This window comes from Rhagoletis pomonella, unplaced genomic scaffold, assembly GCF_013731165.1.
Source record: "Rhagoletis pomonella isolate Grant_MI unplaced genomic scaffold, Rhpom_1.0 Rhpom_scaffold_00011, whole genome shotgun sequence".
Classification (NCBI taxonomy): Eukaryota; Metazoa; Arthropoda; class Insecta; order Diptera; family Tephritidae; genus Rhagoletis; species Rhagoletis pomonella.
This window is the reverse complement of record NW_023458565.1, coordinates 19238830-19254684: the sequence shown is the minus strand read 5'-3', so window position 1 is coordinate 19254684 and position 15855 is coordinate 19238830. Positions and strand designations below refer to the sequence as shown.

Here is a 15855-nt window from a genome sequence, read left to right as displayed (position 1 = left end):
TCGTTGTTTTCGTTATTTTTGTTGTTCTATTCATTTTCATTGTCGATTTTGTCGCTTATGTTGTCTTTGTTCGCGCCATCCTCCTCCTCCACCTCGTCGTCGTCGTCGATTTCGTCTCCGTCTTCGTATCGGGTATCGCGCATTTGTGGTAAATATCTGTGCGCGATCAATTTGTGTACCTCATTTGTGGCAACAACCATAACGTCAACACACTCAACGTGCAAACAGCAAGAACAATATCGAAAGAAGAAGCAGAACTATAGGAAATCGGCTACGGCGGCGGCGGCGGCTCACTGCCTCCAGTCTGACATCCAGCGACAGCAGCAGCACCCGTTTCGTTTACTCAGGCATTTCACGCTGACCTTATTGCCATGGATGATGTTGTTTTTCATTATACGTATACTACTTCTACACTATACTACATATATGTAGTCGTTCGGGTTGTTGTGATACCATTTCTTACGCTTGTTGTTTTTGTTCTTGCTTTCTTCTTTCCCATAGCTCTTCATCACACGACAACTTTATTTGTTGTTGCGCCGCCCGTTTTCGACGTTCTTCCCTTTTTCTTTCGTTTTTCGTCTGCTCTCAAACACTAGCAGTGCTGCGTCTTTCAAGATTTATGGGCTCTGTTCTACAGCTTGTTCCGTCGTTTTGGCTGTCTTCTTCGCAGTCATCGTCATCGTCATCGTCAGCGGCCACGACTCGATTCCATTCAACTTGTCTCGTGATTTCCACAGTTGACGCTATTTTGACTGTGCTGTCGCTGCTGTTATGCTTCAAGTTGTTTTGTGTATTCTTTTTGTTCAGTGTGTTTGTTGTTTGTACTGGTATGTTACTCGTGTTTCTTATCTGTGTTTTTTGTTCATGTTGTTGTTGTTGTTTTTCTTGTTGTTGTTACTTGAGTCAACTGTTAATTGTGAAAATTATAGTGTTGAGAAATAAGTGAAGTGTTTGGAAATTGGATTTAAATTATGTTTTCACAAATAGTTTGAGAATTCTTCACAACATGATGCGTCATTTGAGGCGTCTGGGAAGCGCTTTGACAGCGACAGAGAGCGCAAGCGAGAGAGAGAGAGAGAGAGAGAGTAAGGCCTCACACAAAGCCGTTTAGGAATTGAAGTGCGGTAAAACCTACTTATGAGATGCGACTTTTACATATCGATACTATTTTTATATGTACATATATATACACACACATATGTATGCCTGTACATATATGCGTACACAATCTGGGGTTGATATCTGCCTTTTTCGTTTATCTGGTCTACTGTGTTTTGCCGGCATGAGTGTGGAATTTCGTCGTGTCTACTCTTGCTTATTTTGCTGCTGTTTGTTCGCCAGCTTGAGTGGATAAATTAGTGTACCCACGCTGTGGGAAATCGACAAATTATAAATGTTCCATGGCATTTATGTGGATTTTGTTTATTAAGTAGTAGTTAATTGTATATAAGTACACGTTCGTGTGTGGGCGTGGAAAATTTTGTATGGGAATCGGAAAGTTTTATTAGTATTAATTGATTTTAGGAATGTTTGTTTATTTTCGTAGGAAAATAGACTTCATTTTTAATTAAATAATACACAATAGAATTGATATTTTCGGAGCAGAAAAAGATGCCCGTTAAACCTATGTACAATGAAGAAACAAACTAGTTCTTTTTTGGTATTTTATTAATTTTTCTAACAACAGGTTTTTTGGCTAGGAAAGTCCCGGTTGTTTATCTTCTTGTCCAAAACTGACGATACTGCATACTGCTTGGTCTACACGGAGAATATCCTGAAATGTCCGCGACCATTAAAGCGAAGCTGCTGGGAAGCCGGGGTTAGGTTGCCGAAACAACAGTCCGTGGTTGAGAAAAACTCGAGTCACTCCGGTACGTAGAACCGACTGTCGATGGCACAGCAATTTCGGTTACCTTTGATAGTCTGCTCCCCTTCTCCACACTCACAATCGCCGGTGTCACTAAAGACCCACAACAATGTCGTATGGTTGGTCGCATAGCGAGCTCCAAATGTTCCCTGTAACCGAGCACGAGAAAATGCTCAGCAAGCAGCCAGAAGGTATCTTTTCGAATAAAGGAACGTGATCCAGTCCTGTATTGAATGAAGAATCGGTCGCCACCTACCACTACATTCGACCTATAAATGCCGTGATTGAAGTCTAATCTCCACCCTAGACCTAGACCTTCGAGCGCCACGAGAGACCCTCGCCTCTCTGGCCCAATTACGGTTCGAGTATTGTTGGCGCCTGAACAGCTAAGTGTGCAGACTCGACCCCAATACCCACATTGAGTATCCGGCATGTGTAATCACGATGAAATAGGCAGAGAGAGAGAGAGTATGCTTCCCTCGTCAATACCGGGGACCAACACCGGCTCGTACAGAAAATACTATCCTGTGTCGTATTGTTGAGATGGACTTTGACCACAGCGATGCATCTTGGAAGTAGGTGGTTTTAACGACATTATGCACATCGTCCTATGCCGCCCTCACTCGGATAATGTGCAATTGTAGCATCTTTGGTCAGATAACATTAGCTAGCGCAGGTCTGGCATCAGACCACCTATCCAAAATCATCCCGATCACTAAACCGACCCAATTTGCTTTCGCTAAACATGGCAACTATATTAACTTCAGCAAAGCTAATAAGATCGGCTTCGTGGAAGTTACCGAGTGCATCTTGGTGGTTATTGCTGCAGCAACTCGCTTCATACGTTCGGATGCTTGTTGGAATTCCGTAGGTGGTAAGAGTGTCTAAAGACATGTAAGCTCTGGTCAACCGCAATACCGCTGTTTAACCCGGCGAATGGCGATGACGGAGTGGAAATTTTATTGTGCGTTCATGCCTCGTCATACCTGAAGAGATAACCCTACTCAGGCTAGCGAAACCTACCAAGGAGGAGGAGTTTTATCAACCGGAAATACTCCTTTTTCTAGAAAACCTAACTAGTAGCACCTGAATTGTCTAAGGCTTCCGACACCGTGTGTCTCTCCACGGCGCTAGAAGGCATATAGGCGCTCCATCCCCCACATAGACCTTCTCTCCAGTATCAGTATCGTTATCACTGTCTTTACTGTAATCGTTATCGATATTGTAAAAAAATGTCCTTATCGTTATATTGTAATCGTTATCGTTATTGTTAAAAAAATGTCGTTATTGTTATCTTATGTTTATCATTACAAATATGCGACTTAACTAAAAATATTCCGGCCTATTCTGAACAGAAACTCCCTGGGAGTTCTCTCACTTTTCCCTTTCCCCTATCATTAATGGAAATGCCCTGAGGATTTTTTTAAATGGCGAAGTTGAGCTGCCATAAAAGTCTCAAACAGATCTATCGAAGTTCCAATTTCCTCCTCTCAAATTTACAGAAAAATGCTACTCACTGGGATTTAATAATTGGAAGATTTCTTTCTCGGGAGAAACAAATTCCCGGAGAACAAACTCCGCGGGGGTATTCAGAATTGGGCTGATAAAATCTAACGATGTCCCACTGGTGCGATAAAAATATCTCCAGCGATTAGACCAACTGAGACCACATATAAGTACGGTGACCATTCGTACTGATTTTGGCGGGACAGTACCGATTTTGAGAAAATTGTTCCGCTGAATATTTTGTTAAAAGTCGGGACGTATAAGTGTGCCGATTTTTCATATTTGTACCGCTTAAGTCCACATTTTCGGTGTTTTTTTATTAACCATTTGAGGACCTATGCTGCTTATAGGCAACATTGAAATTTTGAATTATAAATCTTGTTGTTTGATTATTTTTTTTTAAAGGTTGGTTTTAGTTCATACTTTAGTATGTTGTGAAGGCTAAAAGCTGAACCTCTTGCCACAATTATTGAACCAATTAGTTTTCAGCAAAATTTTCGTTTTGACTACTTGTATAATATGAATGTTGCTTAAAGTGCTTTTGGAATATTTAATAAAATGCACTTAATAAATTATCTTTTTTTAACAAAAGGGTTAGTTTATAAAATGTAATAAGTAAAATTAAACAAAAACATAAAACCGTGACAGATGTTTTTAGTTTTTGTTAGGAAGCTTTGGAAACATGTTTCGCATAAAAGATCTGCACCGCTTGTTCGATTTTCAAAAATGGAGAGTCATATTATAGCGCTTGGCCTGTAGATGTGCAAACTGGTTTTATTTTTTTCTAACAGAGTTGCCACCTGTAGAACAATTCATTTGAAATTATTTAATAAGCAATGCCATAATAACCGCGCCGTTCGTTCGGTTTTCCTAAGTGAGGTGTCAAATTAAGAGGCTTGGACTGTATGTGCAAAAGGTTTTACTTTTTTGAAAAAAGTTGTCACCTTATAAAAAATTGTATTGAAACTATCGGAAAAAAATAAAATAATACAAAATGGGTATCAATGGAAATGGTTTTGAAAATGTTTCTTTCTTAACTATACTTTAGGAGGGTTGTCACCTGTTTAAAAAATCAATTTAAATGTGAATTAAGGAAATTAAATAGGAAAAAAATGTTCCAACATATGGGTGCCAAACGAAAAGGGGCTCAGAAAATAGCAGTTTGAAGATATTTTGTAGTGGGTTGCCACCTGCTTGAAATATCGAATTTAGTCAACTTATCCTAAAGTTATATGAAATGTCAAAATATGGATGTCAAACGAAAGAGTGTTAAGACATCTTTAGTTGAAACATTAAGAATATTTTTGAGGTATAGGAAGAGGGTTGCCAACTGTCTAAAACTTTATTTCAAATTATTAAATAACTACTATTACTAAAATATGGGTATCATCTAAATGATTTTGAAAAAGAACCATAAACATAGCATCCTTATTTTCGGTGACTTTTACTTGTGTTCTCTTATGTCTAACTGGTAGTCTCGCTTTATGGCAATCTATCATTCTTGCTTCAATTTTATGAAAGGTTTTCATAATTATTATAAAAAGTGCATGCAAAAATTCATGGATATGGAAAATATACTTTTGCCATACTTTTTCAAGTTTTTCTCTCTTTCCCTTGTTTTAAATAAAATTGTATTAAAAGATGTTATGTCTTTTTATTTTAAAACCAAATTATATTTTCGGATTCGATGCTTTAGAAATGTCCTGTTTTTGTCCACAGAAATCTGGTCACCTTGCATACTTTCAAGCAAAAGTACTTGAAAGCAAAAATAATTTTTTTTTGTTCCATACTCAACTCATTTTAGATTTAACCCTTTTCCTAAATATTCCTTATTGCTTCTAAATCAAATTTTAATTTCATTACTACCTCCTCATTCGGGGTTTTAAAACACCCGCTCTACTGCTAGATAGTATTTTATCTCATAAAATAATTACCAAAAGTTAAGAACCGAAGCGGATTGTTGATATAAATCTTAGCTGGAGGCAATTATTTCTTAAGAACTTTGTAGCCAGAACTCACAAAAATTTCCACCCCATTTTACGAGCGGTCGCATTCATTCAATTTGACTAATTTAAATGTGTAAATATGTAGTACAAAAGCATGTAGGTATGTACACAGTGGCGGACAGCGATCATGTCTACCTAATATGCCAGCAATAATCTAAATCGAATGACTTCTTGTTAATTTGTTTAACAACATTAAATCACTTTAAAAGGTCACGCACAAAATTTATAATGCCTATATACATACCTAAGAAGTTTTATACGTATGTACCTACATATGTATGCTTAAAAGTATCAGAGCATAGAAATTCGGTGAATGAATGCCTACCTAACCGCACAAATGCTGAGTGGAAAAGCTGCAGGCGTACGCACAAAATCAAGGACAAACCGGAAAATACGCATTCAAAAGCGAATCTAAGCAAATTTAACTTCTCGCACTCGCATACATACATACATACATACATGCATATGCCTGAGGTTTACTAAAATGCGTACAAATGTATGTATGAATGCGTACGTGTGTACCTGACTGCTGTGACGTGTATCTGTATCTACAATAAATACATATGTACATATGTTTGTCGACATGAATGTCGTAGCTCTTGGCTAAATTCTCATTGTAGGCAATACAAATCAACATGCTGCGCACAAATTTTATTAGCATAACCTAAGGCGTTGAAGCCGTTGCTACAGCGTGTTTTAAAGTCGCATAAAGGCAACTGCTGCGCTGAGGAAGTAGGAAAAACAACAACGATAGTAGCTAACAAAGCTACGACTTGAAGCAACACTCAATTTTAGCAAGACACAACTTTGTTGATAAGTTTAATCACACATTTACATAAGTGCATATATGTACATATGTATGTATGTATACAAGTACACACATACATACATACGAGCTATACGTGCGTAAGCGTTTACGTTTTTAATGACATCCTTACAATCGGCAAACAATATGCGTACTGATGACGCTATGACGCATTGACTGACGACAGCAACAATCTATCTACACACATACATACATACATATGTACATATAAACAACTGTTTGACTGACTGTCAGAGTCGCTCCGCGTGCAAAAGGGGTGATTGTGCAGATTTTGCTTGAACTGTATATGGAAGAAGTTAAAGCTTTGCTGAAAGGATGCTTGGCAGGATATATTAAGGTTATTTTGTGTGTGTCTGTGTGTGTGTGTGTGTACGATTGGTTGGTCGCCGGTCGATTGGATTTTTGAGTTCGCAATCTGTGTATTTAAGTACAATAGCAAGGGCAAATCGTCGATAGATGAATGAATGAATTGAAATTTGTGTCGTCGCATGCGGGGTAGATTTTTATCACACAAACCCCGTTTACAAAATGCACAATTTTCTGTGCAAATACAAAAGTAGGTATCGGTAAAAGTGAAATTTCTAGACGTTCGCATACACGCACGGAACTTATTCGCACTCGGTCTTGCTACTACTTTTACTACTAAGTAATATGTAGCTCGGAAGAATAGCATCCCTGTAGTGAAAAGCCAAACCAATGAGTAAAAAAATACCAGTTCATTAACTAGTGTGAGTCAAGGCGATGGCCTAGCAGTTCGAACAACTTATGCTATCAGCGAACAACTGACGGGTGGTCTGGTAGACCCTGCATATTTTATTAATTTCATTTAATTTTTAGAAACTTATTTTGTGATATTTTCCCATTTTTATTTTTATTTAATTTCTCTATTTTTTCCTTTTACAGCTTTTTAAATTTCATTAAAATTTTTGAAACTTATTTTCTTTTTTTGATTTCATTTTTTTTGATTTAATTTAATTTTCTATTAATTTTAAGATTTTATTGTTTTTAAAAGAAAATGTAATTTTTAGGAACGTATTTTATTTATTTTTTCCTTTTTTATATAGTTTCGTTTTTTTTTAATACCTATGTAAAACTAACTTTCAGGTTTAATTATTTTTAAAAGGTATTTTTTTAAATTGCAAATAATTTTAAGAAACATGTATTTTCTTTGTTTAATGTATTTTTTTTCATTAAATTTTTAGGAACTTATTTAATTGTTTGAATTTAATTTTTTTCTCTCAAACCACATGAAAGAATCGATATACTCACGAAACTATGTGCCAAATATAGTAAAACTGCGGTTTTTAGTTTTTCACTCTGACGTCAGGATTTTTTTAAAAGACTTTGAAATTTTAAATATATGATTCATTCAAAAATTATTTTGAAAAAAAAAAAATCAGTGCAATGTAAAATAACAATTAGGGTACCAAATGAGAGAGAAAATTTTGTAGCATTTAAAAAAATAAAGTTTTTTGGTTTACTAGGACGAATAGGCATTGAAAATGAGCTTTTAATAAATTTTATCTTTTTAAATTAATAAAGTTTGAAGTACGAAATTCGATGATGAGGTCGTGTGTATATTAGTCCTCAAACAATATTTTTTTTTTTTAATAAATAATGCAAATTTTCAAGGAAATTTAAGTACAATATTTGTAAAGGACATTTTCCATATCCATTCGTCCTTATGCACCGAAAAATTTATGCTTTTTAAATTCTACAGGATTGTTTATTTTATATGATGTCCTTATTGTTATCCTATATGCACTGAATTTTTTAAATAAATTTTTGAAACAATCATATTTTTTAAATTTCAAAGACCTTTTAAAAAAATTGTGACGGCAGAGAGAAATACTAAGTACAGAGTTTTACTATAATTTACCATAGTTTCGCGAATATATAAATTTTTTTGTGTGTAAAATTTACTGTCGCACGATGTAATTTTTAGATTTTGTTTTTAAAAGAACTTCTTTTTTTAATTATTGTAGTTCTTAAAAACGTATTTTATTATTATTATTTTTTAATTAGTTTTTTTCTTTTGCTATATTAAAAAAATTTTCCGCTAGCTAGGATTTGAACGTAATTTTTTCTGGATGGCAAGGCCCATTTGCCCTGCCTGCCTTTAAGAGGATGGATGGCGGAACATAATCTGAGAGTCGAGTCAGGAAACTAGACTATAAACAGTTAGAAGTTAGACAAGTTTCTCTTTCACACCCATTTAACTTGCAGCATGCTCGTTTCGAGGCAAACATTCCTTTGTGTCGGCGATAAACTCTTTCAAAACCTGTACCATAGCGAAATATATAGACTAGTTCAGGGATGTTTCAGGCCCACTGCAGGACTAGTTCCCGTCTTGTCTAGGTCAATTTTGGTACTAGTTCGGGATCATTTTCGGACTAGCTGAAGATCATTTCGGCACCTGTTCAGGCATATCTCGTTACTAGTTCACGACTATTGGAGAACTATTTCAGTGAAATTTCAAGATTAGTGCGGGATCAGTTCGAGAATAGTTCAGAGGACCATTTTAGGTCGGTTCATTTCGTGAGCAGCTCAGGGAAATTTCGGCATTTGCTTGGGATCATTTTGGAACTAGTAAGGGGTGACTTCGGAGCCTTTTTAAGGCTGGTTCGTAATCGCTTCGGAGCAAATTCACGACTCTTTCAGAACCACTTCCGCACACTTAAGGGACTAGTTGGACACAGTTTAGGGACGAATATGGCATTGGTCCTCAAATCTTGTTCCCGACTAAATGAAATTATAGTGATGTTTAATTTCTAACCTAACCTATTTCTTTATCTAACCGAATCGCCTAATAATTTGCCGAGCGTTATAGAGATATTTGCTGCTTAAGCTTTCGAAGCCTTCGAAGGTTTGCCATGTCTAGAGCACTCTTCAAAACTATTCTTCTTGCCTAATTTTAGTAAAAAAGCGAAATATAATATTAAGAAAATTTGAATTGATAAAAAAGGAAATAACTCACCGGTAAATGGCATTTCAGTTTGAAGTGAAAATTGCAAATATATTTTACCTAAACCCTCCGAAAAAAGGTCAATCGAAAACAAAAGTTGAAAGCGAAGTGATTGAACGATCAAAATGTGAAAAGGGAAAACTTTTTGCTCACAAATATGCTTTCCGCTACGAATCATGCTTGGCTACTCTATCGAGCCCTAACCGCCAAAATAACGTAAGCGACATTTTTTTCAAAATTTTCTTTTTGATGCAGAAATGTATCTAGATGCTCTAGGAATATTTCTGCATCAAAAAGAAAATTTTGAAAAAAATGTCGCTTACGTTATTTTGGCGGTTAGGGCTCGATATGTATATAACGTAATTGCCAAACAAAGTTCAATACAAAATCCATACAACTCACAACTCGTCAGAAAGGACGACGCGCCATGAATATATGAAGAAGAATGTGTTTCACTCAAAGGATTATAATGCATTTTTATTTTTTTTGCGATATATTTAACCCTTTGTGCCGCAAATCGATTTTGATAGAAATGTGCAAATACACACTTACATATTTATTTATGTGCATAAAAAAAAAGAATTATGTTTGTATAAATACTCAAGAATAATCCCTTTGCTTCCTGTGTTTGCATTTTGGGTCACCGCGCAACGCACATCATACCTACCTACGCTTGTGACTCTTTGAGTAGTTATGCATGAATACGGCAATACTTAGCGAGCACACGCCGGATATGCCGAACGAAATGAACATGATGCGCATATTTTCCAAGAATCAGAAAGAACTACGTAAAAGCATAAGGAACCGCACAGCAAAGAAAAGGGACGCTTGGCAAGTGGATTTCCGGTGTGGCGAAAGGAAGCCAAGCTGTTTGTCTTCGCTGTCGCCGCCGCCACCGCCGCCGCTGAGGTGGCATCAACACAAACAAGCGAACATTAACGAGGGCAACGGTTATTACACGGTAGTATTTACGCTTCTACGTAGTCTATCCAAGCAACGCTAATGGAGTGCAAGAAAGATGGCAGGCAATCGAACGGGACGTGCAACATCAAAAGGGTTAAGCGCAACCCTTCTTCCATGCATACCATTCACGCGCGGCCAAGATGGTATGGTGCCAGTAATCTTTTGTGGCGTAATATATTTTATTTAATATTTTCTTTTTCCATTCATTCTTTCACCTCATACCTTATTTATTTCGTGGCATAGACCTCGTCTGCGGGGACAAATCGAGTCGAGTTATTGTGATGTTGTGGTGGTTTGGTTGAGTTTGCCAATGCATATCAGTGTAAAATGACGGTGGGTATGAGTGGATACTTTTGGGTAGGTGTACGTATGGGTATGGGCGTGCCGGCAGAATTGGCAATGCAGAAAAACCATTCGTATATGTGTACTTCTGAATTTTCTGGTTTATTTGCTTGTATGATGAAAAATATCAAAATGCTTAACGGTAGTGCTGGTGAAATTAAATTGATTTTTGTCATACGTACTATGCCCTCTAAAGGACATATGCAAACATGCATATTACTTACAGATTGGTGAGCAATGAATATGAAATTGGGAACATTAGGGTGTGTCTCGTGCGAGAATAAAAGGATTTGGATTTTAACTATTATTATTATAATTATCACTACCGACTAAGAGAGCAGTGCGATCACGACGCACCCAGGTGGAACGCGTCCAATCTGAACCCCGAGAAGCTATCTTAAGCCCTCGATAACTGTCAAAAAGCTCCAAACAGAGACTTCGAGATGATGACGCCTCTTGTGCAAGCAAATATAACGGCCGAGTCTACCTTGGCTATCATCCTCCAAGCCTTTCGGGACGCTATCCCGAGGAAATCGCAATACCGTAAAAAACGACCTGTATACTGGTGGACAGAGGAGATGGCGAGACGAATAGCCCAGAAAACGGATCGGAACAGTAGCAACTTACTTTCGAAGAGCGCAGAGTATAGGGCAGCAAAGCACGAACAATTAAACTCAGCAAATATAGATCTTGGAAGCGACTGCGCGAAAATCTCAGTAATGATCTCTGGGGACTGGAATACAAGGTAGTCTTCCGCGAATCGCAGGCACTCAAAAATAAACCGATTTTAGATACTGCGGCCCCTAAAGTCATCATACATACCCTTTTCCCCGCGCACCTGATAAGGTCAAACAGTCCAATCCCTGACGCTACTGATGCTCCCATGTTCAATTCGGAGAAACTCGCAATCGCCGCACGCACCATAAAAAGTGGTAAAATAATGGGAACGGACGAATTACTGACAGAAGTTGCGAAAGCCGCAGCTTAAAGCCATATTACTTAATATGTTCAATGCTTGCTGGTTCTCATCAGTATGGGTAAGCGAACAGCAGAATCCCCAGGACACCACAGGCAAGCTTTTGGAAACGCTTTTGAGATCCCGACTTCTCTCAGCTTTCGAGGCTGCTGGTAATATTTTCCCTAAACAGTTTGGCTTCCGGCACAGAATGTCGACGATCCATGCCGTCCGGAAGGGGATAGAAACGACCAAGAGCACGGAGTGCGGAAACCATTTCTCCCGACCCATATGTTTGCTAGTTACCTTAGATGTAAAAAAAAACGCATTTAATTCTGTAAGGTGGAGCGATGCATTAAACGTAATGGAACACGATTTCAGGGTACCGAAGTATCTTCTGAATATCCTTGAGGGTTATCTCAGTAACCGCTTTATCAAATACACAACGGCGAACGGTACGAGAACGAAGAAGATTTCGGTAGGAGCGGCTCAAGGATCTATATTGGTTCCTGACATATGGAACTCCACCTACGACGGCAGACTACGCATAGAAATGCCCGAAGGGACATTTTTAGTGGGGTACGCTGATAACATAGCGATAAATATAGAGATTGCGTAATTGCGGCTTAACCAAGTAATGCGCCGGATCAGTTTATGTTTGAACAAGGCGGCCCTAATCCTAGCAAGAGAATACTGCTTATGCGCACTGCCGAGTGCGCTATGCTCAACGATCATAACCAAGAGAGAGGAAGATAGACGTCGCGGCTGATTCGCTCGCTAGATACTTGGACTATGTAACCGCCGTCACGGCGCGCTTGATTACTCTATTACGCAAAAGCTGAGTGAATATGACCACTTCCGGACCTGCCTCTACAAAATCGGAAAGGTCCGAAACTCAAGCTGCGCTTATTGCAACCCCAAGCACGATGCGGCTCTGTACACGTTTTTTGAATGCGAAAGATGCAGTTTAGAGAGAACAAAAATCGAAGAAGCTGTAGGCGTCATTACGCCAGATAATATAGTCCACATCATGCTTCGAAGTGTAGAATTGTGGGGTAAAGTAGCCACTTTTGTAAAAGCAATACTACGAAAAAAAGAGAGGGATGCAAACTCGTAGCGCTGGTAATTAGTGTCACAGCTATAAAGAATGGACACTACTCGAAGCAATGCTTGACGGCGGTGCCGGAGAGGATGTCAGGAGAGGCAGGTTTTAGCCGGTAGGCCCGGTTCAGGGGAGGCGAACGTCTCTTATGGTGCGTAACTGCATTTCCTCACTCTCTGCCGAACAAAAAAAAAAAAAAAAAATCAAAAAATCAATCATTATCATTATCAGTAACCCTCTTTTATTACTGTTGCTGCTACACTGCCATTTTCATTGTCGCTAAAATTTTCATTGTCACGTGCATTGTCATTACAATTGTCATTTGCTTTGTCATTATCAGTGTTTGGTGACCATCACCGCCACTGCTATCGTCATTTTAATCAAATGCCTTTTTCCACACGAATTTCGCATTTTTTTTATTTGTATAAAATTATTGCTAACCACCCTAATGCCATCATTTCGTCATACATATGGTGGGTGTGTTGATCAAACAAAGGCGGGCAATTGTTGTTAGTCAAGCAACTTCTCATACCTACTTAATAAAATTTCTGACAGTATTAAGGTTTTAGCATTTTTTGGTTTGCAAAAAAACACACACACACACACAAACATACCCGTACAACAGCCACATGAAGTTATCACACATATGTATGTACATACATTCATGTACGAAAAAGGGATTTATTACGAAAAATCGTAAGCATCGCCTGCAAAGGGTAACCAAGAGTGATGGATTGATTTTTTTTAAGCAACTTTGTAAAAGTGGTTGGTTTTTATTTCGATCCAATATTCCTTTTGATTTTTCGGGTTTTTGTATTTGTCCTTTTGAATTACTTCCTATTTGTGCACTTTTTCGCTCATTGTTATATTTAAACAGCATAAAATTCTTAAGCCACCCACCTTGTTTTTTTTTTTAGCAAATGCTTGTAATTTTCGATACCATCGCCACCACCACCATTTGGATTGCTTTGAAAATTTCTTAAGTATGAAATTGAAAGGTTCGTTATATTGCTACCCTTTTACTTTTTTTATTTTATTCTTTTTTTATAGGTTTTTAAGTTTCCTTTGTGGTTTTAAATTCCGATTGTGAGACGAACGTGTGCTTTGACGGTCAATCTGGCTTATCTTAAAAAAACAAATCTTTCTCATTTCAAAGAAAAATTGTCCTTTAAAGGAGAGAGTGGGGGAATGAGAAGGATTTATGGAAAGGTCGAAAATATAGCGTGTATATGTATGTCTGCTTGTGCAATTAAAAAATAATAATTGGATTTAAAAAGAAAATAAAGAGCTAGGATTGGGTAATTAAGCTGCTAACGAAGTGTTTTTTGTTTGTACACAGCTACTACTTCCTAGTCTATCTTGGATACCCCGACCGTCTAATAAATCCTAATCCGATTGACCTTAACGTTACGGTGCAGGCTATTTGCAATTACAAATAATAATTTCACTACCCCAAATATCTGCATAAGCTTCGCATTGGAATCGTCGGGAAGTACGAATTCGGGTCTGCGAGCTGCTGTTACCGTTAACGATAACACAAAGTTAAACAATAAGGCTGAGCGTGAACTTTTCTTCGAAAAAGTTTTTCTTAATCATCAGCTTATATCTCACAGAGTTCTGGGCTGATAGTATGGCATCTATTTATGGGCATCTCAAGCTAATTCACCGCCTTTAAGGCGTATAATCACTAAAAACTTAATTGTGTGTGTTTTCCTTAAAAAGTACTCCATTTTACTTCATCCATATCCAGACTAACGTTTTTGAAGGGCACAATTAATTAGTATAGTAGACGGCTCCAAAATGGCAAATAGAACTAATTTGAATCTGAGACCTTGGCCTCGGCCTTGGAAACCGATCGTTTCTCTTCAGCAATTGTCCAAAAATGTAAATTGAGATTGAAATCTATTGGAAAATAAAATAAGCCTAAAGCAATGTATGTACAGGACAACTGTCGTGGTTTAGAAAACCAATTTGGTGATCAATTGGTCAACTACACATACATATATGTATGTATCTCTAGAGCGTTCAATTAGAGAAAATTATAGGACCAATGAATTCAAATGAATTTCAAAAACAGTAAAATCCGATAACGCAACCAAATTCGATCACTCGACTAGCTTCGATAATTTTCGATAAATCTCGATAACTGTACGGTTCGAGACTCAAAACAAATCTGTATAACTCCAAAATTTTTATATATCGATATACATCGATAACTCTATAAACTTTGGATACCTATGCATATAATTTTCGATAATTAGGTTAATTTTAATGGATCCGTATTTTCCGAAAGCTATCGATATATTTCCATACCTCGTTACACTCTGGTAACACGGTAATATTCGAGAAGCAGTGTTAACTGAATAAACTGATATAACCTTGAAATTTCGATAATTCGATATATTTTCAGAAACCCAAAAACTTTGATGCTATAAAATTTATTGAAATTATTGGAAGTTTATAGTATAAATTATCAAATTTATGTAGGTCAATAAGTATCCATAACTCTATAACTTGAAAGAAATCGACTTTATAAATAATGATAATTCAATAGATGACGATAACTTGATAAATTTAATTAACTTGACAAATTTCGCCCATCACATAAATTTTTATAGCTCGAAAACTATTCATAAATTTCGACAACTAAGTTCTTTGTCTATAAATTTCGACAAATCAATAAACATTGCTCAATTTGAATAATTCGATACGTTGCGATAACTCAATAAACATTGATAACTCGATAAATTTCGATAACTACAAACTACGATTATTCGATAAGTTTCGGTAACTTGATAACTTTCGATAACTTAGATTTTTATGACTGATAGAGCCAGGAAAAACCCGTGGGAAAAAGGCCCTATCTCTCACCAACTCCCCCTCTGCAGGTACCTATTTATATAGAGAGACTGAAGCCGTCCTTACCTTCTTCCCGATATTAGGCGTCCACAACAGCTTCCTATCAGGAATCAAGCCCACATACTTGATGCTGAGGAAGGAGTGACGCCACTTATACCTCCTAGGATTTACAACAAGTCCGCTGTTCGATGACAGTGTTGAATGATTACTGTCGCTAATTCTGAGAGCTTGTCAAAAATGAGCTAAAATTCCCGAACTCACTCTAATTTCGTATATCTGATTACGTGAATTGATTTTAAATTAACTACAAATTTGACACCATGACGGCTAAACATAAATACATAAATATGAAAAGGGTGGTGAAAAATCAATTCCTAACAAATACGCAAACAATTGAGAAATCGTCAAAAATCAATATCCTTGAAAATTGTAAACAGATTTAAACCCTTAAATGTAACCACAGC

The 15855-nt window shown here is 37.2% G+C and overlaps 1 protein-coding gene across 1 annotated transcript in view; it reads right to left on the bottom strand.

The window, feature by feature from the left end:
* Positions 1 to 585: 585 nt before the first annotated feature.
* The window catches only part of LOC118747202 (probable WRKY transcription factor protein 1), a 146432-nt gene continuing 131162 nt past the window's right edge, over positions 586 to 15855 (bottom strand). Inside the window, exon 2 of the mRNA XM_036481192.1 lies at positions 586 to 849. Within this exon, the coding sequence (XP_036337085.1) occupies positions 586 to 849 (264 nt within the window). The remainder of the gene's footprint in view (positions 850 to 15855) is intronic.